This window comes from Molothrus ater, chromosome 22 (genome assembly GCF_012460135.2).
Source record: "Molothrus ater isolate BHLD 08-10-18 breed brown headed cowbird chromosome 22, BPBGC_Mater_1.1, whole genome shotgun sequence".
Classification (NCBI taxonomy): domain Eukaryota; kingdom Metazoa; phylum Chordata; class Aves; order Passeriformes; family Icteridae; genus Molothrus; species Molothrus ater.
This window is the reverse complement of record NC_050499.2, coordinates 1,039,808-1,052,228: the sequence shown is the minus strand read 5'-3', so window position 1 is coordinate 1,052,228 and position 12,421 is coordinate 1,039,808. Positions and strand designations below refer to the sequence as shown.

General features: G+C 50.7%; 1 protein-coding gene across 2 annotated transcripts in view; it reads left to right on the top strand.

The window, feature by feature from the left end:
* Nucleotides 1-12,421, top strand: part of FLI1 (Fli-1 proto-oncogene, ETS transcription factor) — a 91,263-nt gene that overhangs the window by 44,072 nt on the left and 34,770 nt on the right. For both annotated transcript variants that reach the window (XM_054517103.1, XM_036397614.2), the window contains one exon: nt 4,831-5,039. In XM_054517103.1, the coding sequence (XP_054373078.1) occupies nt 4,831-5,039 (209 nt within the window). The remainder of the gene's footprint in view (nt 1-4,830; nt 5,040-12,421) is intronic.

Here is a 12,421-nt window from a genome sequence, read left to right as displayed (position 1 = left end):
CACACAGTGTGCACAGTACAGAGGAGGGGAAGGCAGGGAGAGGGAAATGCTCCCAAAGATCAAGGGCAGGGATGAGAACACTCTGTCTTCCAATCCAGTGCCCGATCCTCCCTAATGTGCTGCCCCACAATCAGCACAGACCCTGCTCTCTTTTGAATTTCTTATTTGACTCATTTTCTTGTAAGTCTGATGTTATCTCTGTGCTTGTATGAGATGTTGGCAGCAGAAATGCTGACTTGTAACACTGCAGTGCCAAAGTCATCTCTACTCCAGGGTTGCTCCTCGGAGCAAACCCTGGGCCGTGTGTGACACTGGTGACCTTGGATTTTGGTTACATCGTTAGGTCTGGGCTCTTCAGGTCTGTGTTGGCAGCATTCTCTTTACAAAAATGTTTCAGGAGTGATTTTCTCACAGGACAAGGAGTGGTGATATTTTGGGAAGGGGGAAAAAGGAAAGAAAATAGCCACCTCTCTAGCAGTGGAGTCATCGCTCCATGGCACAATGGTTCAGGTACTCAGCACTGTTGTCTCTTCTAAGGCACCCTTTGTGGAGGAGGATGAAGCTTTGATCTTTAGTAATGCCTTTTAAATGTGGTTATGGCCAGAAAAATGATTGTGTTGTAGAGAGCTAAAGGCTGATGTTCAGTGAAATCTCATTGCACACATATTGCACACATCAGTTATTGGGGACACCTGGGGTGACAGCACTGACTACTCTCCTCACCAGCCCTTGTTCCCCTGGGCTTTCTCCTGTCTCAAATGTCCTGTTCAATTCATTAAATCAAACCTTATCTAAAGTGTGTGTCATCTCCCTTTGCAAGGAGATCAGGAAAACTTGGTTGAAGCACTGGTGGCTTGCCAGCCCTCCCAGAATGTCAGACCAGCTGTTCCTGTCCTCAGAGCCAAGGCCAAACTGTGCCTCCTGCTGTGTCCCCCTCACACCTGGGACCTGGGTCAGGATGGCTCATCCAAATAAAGGCAAACCTGATAATTATCTCTCTTATAACTGGAAACTGCTGTATAAATAAGAGGCACACCACAGATTCCCGCCTGAGGGATGCAGGAGTGTGTGCCAGCTCCTCCTTTGGGGCAGCCACTGGTGGGCTGCCCTGCAGGGGCTGGGGCTGGGCTGCCCAGGGAGCTGGACGAGCTGCCACGGCAACATTTTTGCCAGGAATGTGATTAAAACCTGGAAAAACTGAGGCCAGCCTATTCCCAGAGGCACTATAAGGTAACATACATGCCAGAGTAGCACACACAGCCCCTGTCTCGGCCTCAGGCTGGCCGGCCCAAGGCCACAGGCCGAGGCAGCGCCGTGGGGGGACCTGGCAGGCTGTGCCCGTCTGGGCAGGCTGTGTTGGCACCTGCACACCTCAGAGCGCTTTCCCAGTCTCAAACACTGAGCAGCTCTCGATTCCAGGGACGAGAAGCTCGGTGTTTCAGGGAGCTGCCTGCTCTGTGCCTCAGGCGACCCCCCTGAGCAGGCCGGGCCTGGCAGCTCTGCCGGGGCGCGGAGCCCTCAGCGAGCACAGGGAGGGCGGTGCACATCCCCACAGCTGGGGCCGGGCCCTGCCCCTTCCCGGAGCGCTGGCCCGAGCCCCAGGCAGCCCTGGCCCTGCCCAGGGTCCCCACCAGCCAAGGCTGCCTGCTGCCTGCTGCCTGCCCCTGTGTTTTTTCTGAGCTGGATGTGGGCACAGAGCTGAGCTGGTGGCAGCGGGGCTGGCTCAGTGCCACCAGGCCTGCCTTGCATGTCACCAGTACTGCTCTGCTGTGCCCCTGGAGCCGAGCAGGTGTCACCAGCCCTATCTCTCCTCATCTGCCTGGTGGCTCAGCTCCCCTGGGGCTGAGCCTTTGTGCTGCCACCAGCTCGGGTTTAGCTCGAACCACTCCTGCCCAGGAGCTGCTAAGAGCAGGCGGAGCATTCGGATTTCTCCTCCTGTTTTCAGGATGAAACTGCTCAGGCAGCACAAGGCAGAGCTCCGTCCCAGTGCCCCAGTGAGGTTATTGCTGTCCCAGTTAACACCAGTTGCATGCAGGCAGCTCTGAGCAGCCACTTTGTCTTTCAAGGAAGATCCTTATCTGAGGAGGCTCTCTGCCACATACTCTGTGCCACAGAGCAGTGTGTACTTGCTTGTATACGTAAAGTTGTACTTTGTGCAGCCCCAGGATCTTGGTCCAGGGTTATTCTGTGGAGTGTTGATAAGTTTGGGGGTTTTGGGGACAGCCAGAGAGATCCCTGCTTTCCAATTTTTTTACCACCAGAAAATTTCTTCAGAAGAAAATGTCTTGCAGAGCAAGCAGCCTGGAATTAAGAGTGCCTGACTAAGCTTGAATTCAGAAGAACCCTCCAACCCCTGCATAGGTCCTGCTGAATTGCCAGTAAAAATCTTGTGAGCGACCTCTCACACTGATTTTGTGGGATAACTCTCATTATCGTCATTTTCCCAGATATTGTTTCCCTAAAACAAAAACCAATTTTTATATGTCTTTAGAGTATGATTTTGGACATCTCCAAACCCAAACATGCAGAATATTTATCTGATGATTTTGCAGTGGTACTCACATTTCCCTTGTCTCTGCCCAGCTGAGACTGGGTCTAGAGGGTCCCTAAGCCAGTTCTGCAGCCCAGTGTGGGGTTCACCCACCACCTCAGGTGGGAAACCTGACACTTTCTGTACTGTGAGAAGTAGAGGCCTGCAGAAAATGTGTCATTTGGGAACCCCTGCCTGGAGTGAATCCTGACCTCAGTGATTCAGAGGAGCAGCAAATCCTGAGCTCTGATGGGAAGGCTTTGCTCCCCTTTAAGACTGAACATCTCTTGTTCTTGTACCTTCCTGTACAGGCAAAGTTTGCAGCCTGGAGATAAAGCTTGCCCTTTGAGGGATTTCTGACACAATTCACACCAATCCTTCCCAGGGACACCTTAAACTCCCTCCCTTACTCTAAAGCTGAAAAAGGGAGGGGTATTTTTGAAAGGTTGTGAATCCACCAAGGAAAAGCTGCAGGAAAGGTTGAACACAGCGTGAGCTCCTTTCACCAACCACCACTGGGCAGTGTGGAGTAAAATTCTTTTTTGCTGTTTAGTGGCTCTAACCAGTGTGAGATACTGGCCACAAAGTGCAGCAAGTGCTGGAATTTCAGCAGGATTTATGCAGATGTTTGAGGGTTCCTCTGAATTCAAGCATAGCCAGGCCCACTCCAATTCTAGGCCACTTCGGCTTGTTTGGGTTTGTTACATGATCTGAGATCAGAGATAGAAAAGCGCTGGTTTTTGTAGGCCTGACTCTCTTTAAGTGGACTAACTTGAGGGAGATTTTTGTGTTTACCCAGCAACTCTGAATTACTGACATTTTTTGTGACAATATCGTGAGCCTGGTGGTATCTGATTTGTGCTTAGATTCTCGTGTCATTCCAGGAGCTGCACTTCTCTAAGCTGTCAAAATTTGTTTCCCTCCTTGGTTATGGAAGAATTTACAAAACAAACCTCTGAAACAACTACTTGGGGGAAGGGGGCGGGAAGAAAGCAATAAATTTTTATTTTTAGAAGCTCCCTGTTGAGGCTGTGCCCTGTGAATGTTGAGCATGGGTGTTAGCACACACCAGGTTTCAGCTGTGTGTTCAGTGAGCCTCTGCAGCCCACACACCACTGCTGGGTGGCTTTTGAGCACTAAGAGCCCAGAGTAGGTGAGTGTAGCTTTGTTTTGGAGTGTGCTCCATCAGCTCACATGAAAGTGGGGGCTGCTTTCAGTGCGGGAGGTTCCTCCTTCGGTTTCTGCCCTGCCACTCATAAAGGCAGCTGTGTTGTGTGTGGTTAGCTGAGCTCCCTCCAGAGCAGGCAGCCCTTGCCAGATGCACTTTGAGTCAGGCAGGGCCGTGCCAAAGCCATCAGGAGCCCGACACTCCTCGCTTGGAAAACCCAAGCACATCCACACAAGGAAATTGATAGCCAGAGCTTTTTGTCAGTATTTGGAGTTTCAGCAAGGGGGGGGGGGAATTAAAAAAAAAAAAAAAAGGAATAACAATTTCCTGTTTTTAAGCATTTCTAGAAATGCACAGTTGGGTAACACACAGCCCTTCATTTCCCACAAATAAACAAAAAGTGTAAAGTAATGCATTTTTTCCCCTGCCACAAACACCCATAACTGTGACCTGCTCTGGCTGCTTCTCCTTCAGCAGCAACCTCAAAACACAAACTGCACACAAACCCTCTGAAAGGAGACGTAGAGACTTCACGTGCCACTCCAGAGGTGTTTCCCTACACAGCAGTTGGCTTTGGAGCAGCAGTGCAGCAGGTGGGCAGGTCGGTCACTGGGACTGGGGCTGAACTGCTCACAGCGGGCATTGGGGTGACATAGCCCCTATGAGGTGACACAGCCCCTGTGAGGTGACAGCCCCAGCAGCTCCTCTGCTGTTTGCAGAGCTCCAGTGAACCTGAACGCTGCTCCCACCCAAAGCCAGCAGCCAGCAAAGCAGAGCAGAGCAAGCCCTGGTTTGCATAGGGGCTCCTGGACCCCAAAGGCTCTGATTGCCCCTGGCAGGTGGAAATGGCAGCAAAGCAGAGCAGAGCAAGACCTGGTTTGCATAGGGGCTCCTGGACCCCAAAGGCTCTGATTGCCCCTGGCAGGTGGAAATGGCAGCAAAGCAGAGCAGAGCAAGCCCTGGTTTGCATAGGGGCTCCTGGACCCCGGGCTCTTGCTCCTCGGGCAGGTGGCGGTGGCAGCCAGTGCAGGGCAGCTGTGGGGCCCTGCAGGTGCTCCCAGCTCAGAGGGAGAACCAGAGGGCAGTTCCTGCTTTAGTCACAGCTCTGAGGGCTGGTTCTGTCTCTCCCCAGGAGGCTCTGTCGGTGGTGAGCGACGACCAGTCCCTGTTTGACCCCACGTACGGCGCGGCCGCGCAGCTCCCCAAGGACATGACGGCCTCCGGCAGCCCCGACTTCGGGCAGCCCCACAAGATCAACCCCCTGCCCCCCCAGCAGGAGTGGATCAACCAGCCTGTGAGGGTCAGTGTCAAACGGGAGTATGACCACATGAACGGATCCAGGTAAGGACAGACCCTTTCCACACTCACAGTCTTAAACACAGAGTCCCAGAATGTCCCGGTTGGGAGGGACCCACAGGGATCATTGAACCCAGCTCCTGAATCCAAACCCTGAGCCCAAATGAAGGCAAAGCACACACTGTCCATTTGTGCTTTTGTCCTGCACATCAACATCTCTGTGCAGGACCATGTCCCACTCTCCTGCAATTCCTTCTTTTGTGACTCATTTTAACAGCCTGAGCACCCTGCTCGCGCAGTCCTGCAGGATGTGCCCCTCCCAGTCTCCATGGACACCCCACGGACTGGGCATGAGACTGCCAGGGCAGAGCTCGTGCTGCAAATGCTGCTGCAAATCCCACATTTCACCTCTGACTTCAGCACCCCATGGATGTGCCATGTTTCCAGGGGCTCACAGAGGGAACATGCAGCAATAATCAGAGTTTCTGCCAGTGAAGCACTGAAAGCTGCACTGCTGGGCTGCCAGGGCTTCCCTGAAGGACACCTTTTATTTGTGCTCTACCAGGCCGTAAGCAAACTTCTGGAAATGGAAAGCTTTTTGATGTCTCAAGCTGCACCAAGGGAAATATAGGTTGGATATCAGGAAAAAGTTTTTTACAAGAAGGGTGATAAAGTCCTGGAATTGCTGCCCAGGGAGGTGGTGGAATCCCCATCCCTGGGGGTGTTTAACAAAGCCTGGATGTGGCACTGGGTGCCAGGGTTTAGTTGAGGTGTTGGGGCTGGGTTGGACTCCATGATCTTGAAGCTCTCTTCCAACCTGGTCATTCTGTGATTCTGTGAATTCTGTGGAGAAGGGAGGAGACTGAGATCCTTTATGGGAGACTGCGAAGTGGAACAAAACCAAAGGCCTGTGCCTGTTGGAGTTCTGGATGCTGAGAATTTTAGACTTTCTGTGCTAACAGACTGACTCCCAGAAGAACACTGCATTTAACCTGAAGCCATAAAAAAACCTTCCAAAATTAATTGATAACACTAAAATTACAAGTGTATCATTAATTAAAAGTATATAATATCACAAAGTAAATAACTTAGTTTTAAAATATACTAATAGATATAAAACAAGATAAAAGTTTTAAAACAAAAACAAGTTATTCTTCCTCACTTTCTTCTTCCTTCTTCTTCATAAGTTTAAGTAGTATTTTATAATTAAACAGAAAAGTCCACATTGCAGAGTTTGAATAATTATTTATAATAAAAATAAAGAATAAAATAAAAATAAAAATAAAAATAAAAATAAAAATAAAAATAAAAATAAAAATAAAAATAAAAAGAATTGTTCCCACCCCTTCTGAGTGGATAGGGGTGACACAGGGAATTCAGGAGCCATTGGAGAAGGTTCATTGTGTGAACCCCAGAGGGTGCCAGGGGATGTTGTAACCTGCCCAGCTCACAGCCAAAGCACAGCCCAGCCCCTGTCATTTGTATCTAGAGGTGAATCCTTTCCCTGGTCAATGGGAAATGGAATGGCCTGAAAACATTTTGTTAATGGATTCTTTGCTTCTTTTCTGCTAAGGCTGGGATTAAATCCGAGATGGTGTTTCTTGTTTGGACTCAGATATTTATCAGTTTTTATCTATCTTACAGTCTCACAAACTGTGAGTTCTACAGCACATCGCTCTAACAAGGTAAAAAATGGCCCCATATCCCTCTCTACAAGGTCTTTTAAGGATAAACTGTTCAATTAAGAAATGACACCTAAATTATTTTTACTTTTAACCCAATAACTAATCACCTGTGCTCTGCAATGTGGACTTTTCTATCTAATTACACAAAACCACCCAAACCCATGGAGAAGGAGAAGGACCAGCTTCTGTCCTAAAACCTCCATCTTGCTTTATGTATATTGCTATATTCTAAAACCTTAAACTCTTAAGTTTTCCACCCTGTGCTATCACACACTTCTAACCAAACCCCACACCCACAATCCCAGTGCTATCATTCCATTTTGGAAGCTTCTCCACAGCCTCAGGTCAATGCAGTGTTCTCCTGGGGGTCAGTGCCTGTCAGCACAGAAAGTCTGAAGTTCTCAGCATCCAGGGTTCCAACATTTTGTTATAGCAGCCCAGGTGGCCCCTTTTGAAACATTACTACAAGTCCACAGCCTGGAAACAAATTTCACTTTCCTGAACATAATTTTAAGTGCAAAAATTTCCATTTATTTTTCAATTTTAAATACAGGTATAATATAGATACACTTTTGGTTTTTAGCAAAAGCTTTTAGAGTTCATGTTAATTTTAAATGTGATTTGAATTTTTAAGTCACAAACATCTTTGCATTTGTAGTATTTCATGGTGAAACTCTCAAGGGTTTTTCTACTTTAGAGTGAGTTTAGCAGCACATTTTCCTGGTTTCTGAGAACACAGCAGAGCACAGAGTTGGAAACAGAAAGCAGCCTTGCACCTCACAGAGAGATGATGATGTTAAAGACATCAAACAGCAGCATGGTGTTTTTCCCTCATGAGTGTACAGTAGATGCTGATTTTGCCCTCAGATAAAAGCCTTTGTGGCAGTTGCTCTCTCGTGGGGATCCTTTGCAGGCTGAAGTCCATCTCACCCTGCCTGTACCTCAGTGGCATTTCTTGACTCCATGAAAACCTCGTGGGCATTTGCACTGTGTTCCCAATCTCAGAACTGGGGTGAAATGTGGGAAAAGGAGTTAATTCCTGAAAAAGCATAACACAGAGAGAAAGATGGATCTTGAAAGTGCCTGGAGTTTTGATAATCATGGGGTTTACCTTTGGCTACCAAGGATGGTTTTCTCAGGAAAAGGAGGAAGGATCCTTTGCAGCATTGCCAGGCTCCCCAAGTTAAGGCTGGGGCTTGGACCAGCCTGGGGCAGTGGAGGTGTCCCTGCCCATGGCAGGGGATGGGATGGGATGGGATGGGATGGGATGGGATGGGATGGGATGGGATGGGATGGGATGGGATGGGATGGGATGAGCTTTAAGGTCCCTCCCAACCCAAACCATCCTGGGATTCTGTGGTTGCTGCAGTTGCTCACCTCCCCAGTGCCAGACCCATGCACACAGAGGGGTTCCTCCCTTTCCACTCCTCTATCCCAGGGAAATCTGGCAGGGAAAAGGAGCCCTCCACATCCCCTGAGCTGCCATAAGCCACACATGTCAGGGCTCTGCAGGTCCTGTAAGCACAGGCTCAGTATCATCCTGAGTGTACCTGTACTTGTACACCCAAATTGTTCGAGTGCTCTGTGTTGCTCTGGAATGAAACGTCCTGGCTGTCCTTCTGTGGTGATTCCTGTGTAGCCATTTCCTCCTCTGCTCAGAAAAAAGGGAAATAGCTCTGCCTGGACAAACTGATTCATGAACAGCTTAGGAGCCCTGGGAGCTGTGGAAAAGGCCCCTGGAGTGTGTTGGTTCTGGGCAAACAGGAAATCCTTCATCAACGACTTGCTCAAGACTCCAAGGTTCTTGGACATAAAATATGTGCTCAGTGTCCCTAAAGAGAGGTAACCCCCTGTCAGGAGAGAAGAAAAGGCTGTTGTGAATGTCAGGGCCATGCACTGCCAGGGCACCCAGCCTGCCTCTGGATAAGTCCTTAGCATGGGAGCTCCAGGGCACCCAGGACAGGAGAACGTTCCCTCCATCCTCCATCCCCTCCTCCCTGCCCTTCGTGTCCATCCCAGTCTGTGGGGATGGACTGGGCCACTCCAATCACTCATTCCCCTGCCCATCAGCTGCCTGGCCAACCCCACACACGTACAAGTGCACAATCCCAACCCCAATCCCAACCCCAATGCCAACCCCAACCCCAATGCCTGTGCCAATGCCAATGCCAATGCCGACCCCAATCCCACCTAACTCCAGCTGCAGGCTGTACAGCACCCAGTGCCCCTCTGGCTCTGCTCCCTTGCTCTCAGGTGTCCTCTCCTCAAGCTGCAGCTGCCCCCCAGCAGGCCCAGCCTGGGCTGTGCTGTCACCAGGGCTGGGTTGTGTGCTCTGCCAGGGACAGCTCCAGGGACTGCCAGTGCCAGGGGACAGCAGGGACACTGCCTGGCTTTGGTCTTTCCTCAGACCAGGAGCAGGGCTGAGGGTGATCTGGGGGTGTTTGGTCCTCAGCAGGGTGGCAGAAGGACCTCTCCAAGTGCTAACCAACATGGAAAGCCCACCCAGCTCTCTACTCATGCCAGGATCCCCTGGTTTAGCCTCAAACTAGAAAGAATTTTCCAGATAAGTGCATCTTAACTGCCTGTAGGAGATGCCCAGGCAGGCATCAATATTTTAGGGGAGAAGATGGGAATTCTGTTTTATTGCATCATTCATATGTAGAAATGTCATGAACTCCTCTACTGTTATCAGACCCTGAGGCAGGTTATGGCCTCAAAATCTGCCCTTGCCCTCAGACAGCACCTTGCTCAGAGCAAAACCCAGTTAAAATCATATTTAAAAAACAAAACAAAATAAACAAAAGTCACATTTGAAATTATACTGAATAGGGGGGAGGAGGATTGTTTAGATGAATGCTGGGTAAAGTTTAACCCAATCTACAACCAATATTATTAATAAAATTTTCCTTATATTTTACATAAATTCAAAATGAATTCCAGATCTTGACTGTATTTACTGAGTTTCCCCTAATGTGCATTTGCAGCTAAACTCAGTGAGTGATTTTTTAAAAATATTACAAAATGTGTCTGATCTTCAAATGTGAAAGAAAGTTCTCCTGTGCTGATGGATGTGGGCAAACTTCCCTGGGCAATCCCAGCTGTGGCACGGATTTTGTCCAGCTGAAATATTGAAATTTGGGAATGCTTTGGAGCTGTTCTGCAGAGACATCCCAGAGCAGCTGTGGCTGCCCCTGGATCCCTGGCAGTGTCAAGGCCAGGCTGGATGGGGCTTGGAGCAGCCTGGGACAACAGGAGGTGTTCCTGCCCATGGCAGTGCTGGCATTGAATGGCCTTGAAGGGTCCTTTTAGTCCAAACCCCTCTGGGGTTCTGTGATTTGATGTTTCTTTTGCTCAGAACATGAAAATACCGCCAAGGTTCGTGGCCCCCCAGGTGTTTGCTGTGTCAGCCCAAGGCAAGGGACCTGCTCTGGTGCCTGCAGGGAGGAGCTCCCCGCGGAGCCCCGTGTGAGCCCTCTAGTGGGATCTGCCGGCTCCTTCTGCGCCAGCATCTCCCTCCTGTCTGCCTTTACCTGGCTGGGACAAACCACCCGACCCTTGCCATCCTTCTGGCCGTTCTGCAGCCTCTTTCAGTGGAGTTTCCCTCCTCCCGAGCCATCCCTGAGAGCAGGGTTGAAGCACAGGCAGATGCAAGTTTGGAGGAGCTGGCTGTTCTCTCTGTAAGAGGGGACCACACAGGCAGGACCCTGGTGTCTGTTCTTCCTTCCTTCACTCAACTACAACAAATTAAAATGGGGCTTTACACCAAAAAGCAGCAAATTTCAAAAGAAAAGAGGGGTGGAAGAAAGGAGGAATGAAAGGATAGGAAAAGAGGGATAGAAAGGAAGAAATATTCCCCTGAGTCAGGTTCAGAAATTCCTGGAATCCATTATTTTGCTCTTTCAAGCAGAAGTCAAAGTCTCTAGACAGAGACCTGGGACAGTGATGGTTTTATTTCCACACCTCTGGAGCCCAGGCTGGAGCTGTACAGAGGATTTACTGGTCAGTGCCAGTCGAGCTGCTTGTCCATTTTGGCCAGTCCAGGAAAAACTGTCCCAAACAAAAGATGCAAACTCTTGGCGTCCCCAGAAAGAGCTGCTGGAACCAGGAGCCTCTGGACAGTGGGAGTGAGCTGTGTTGAGCTGTGCCTTGGACTCTGCCCCTGCCACAGGGGCTGCGCTCTGGAGAACTTGTGAATCCAGCCTGTGCCTTTTACCTGTGGGCATCCACAGCCTGAGCAAATCCAGCATGGACAGCCCCTGGAACCTCTGGGAAAAGCCAGGGATTGATCTGGCAGCTGAAATGCCCTGCCACAAACCCTTTCCAATGATGAGGGACTATTTCTATGAATCCCATCCTGCCCGTGTGTGATGCAGGAGCTGAGGAAGGAGTGATAGTCCATGAATTCATCCATGGCTCACAGCTCCCTGCCCTCCTCTGACACTGTCATTGTTCCCCAGGTGAATCCTCCCCTGTGTGGCCACAGCTACACCCTCCTCCTGCTGGGGTAAATCCCTCACCTGGGACAGGGCAGGGCAGGGGCTGCAGGGGGGCTCAGGCTGGCAGAACTTCTCAATTCCCAGGAAAAGGCTGTGTTTGGTAGGAAATGCTGGGCTCCAGAGGACACAAAGTTAAGGATCTTCTCCCTTGCTGTCACTGAAGATTCCATGGTGCTTTCTCAGGGACAGCTCAGTGTCCTGCTCAGTTGGGTGATGCTATTTCCAGTTATGTGTGTCCTACAGGGTCAGCTCTGGGTGCAGCCATCCCCAAAACTTCCCCAGAGGGAAGGGAGGCAGCTCTGCAGACACAGGGACAGGACCCTGCAGGCACCTGGAGCACATTCAGTGTCCTGCAGGATTCATGGAGTGGCTCCTCTGCCCACAGTGCCCGGCAGGGGCACCTCAGTCCCTTAAAGTCCCTTCAGACCTTTCTGCCCGAGGTTTCTGGGACTTGGCTGTCCAGGTTGGGCTGCTGAGGAGCAAGGATGGGCAGGGTCTGAACTGGAGAGCAGAGTCTGTCATGTGAAAAATTATCCCAAAAACCTGAGGGGATCTCACAGACCTGGGGTTATTTTGGTTACTTCACTGTGAGGTCACTGTGCCCAGTGTGAGCAGGGAGCACAGCCAGCCAAGGACTCTGCTCTGTCCCTGTGCTCATTCAAGCCAGCAGAAACATGGAGAGGCTCTTTACAAGGTGTTGGTATCCAAGAGTCTGGATATCCCAGAGTCACAGAATACCTGAGAGGTTTGGGCTGGAAGGGACCTTAGACACCATCCTATTCCAAACCCCTGCCATGGCAGGGACACCTTCCCCTGTCCCAGGCTGCTCCCAGCCCCATGTCCAGCCTGGCCTTGGGCACTGCCAGGGATCCAGGGGCAGCCCCAGCTGCTCTGGGCACCCTGTGCCAGGGCCTGCCCACCCTGCCAGGGAACAATTCCCAATTCCCAATATCCCATCCATCCCTGCCCTCTGGCACTGGGAGCCATTCCCTGTGTCCTGTCCCTCCATCCCTTGTCCCCAGTCCCTCTGCAGCTCTCCTGGAGCCCCTTCAGGCCCTGGCAGGGGCTCTGAGCTCTCCCTGGAGCCTTCTCCTCTCCAGGTGAGCACCCCCAGCTCTCCCAGCCTGGCTCCAGAGCAGAGGGGCTCCAGCAGCTCCATGTTCTCCTCTGGATTTGCCCCAGCAGCTCCACATCCTTCTTGTGTTGGGGGCCCCACAGCTGGACCCAGCACTGCAGGTGGGGTCTG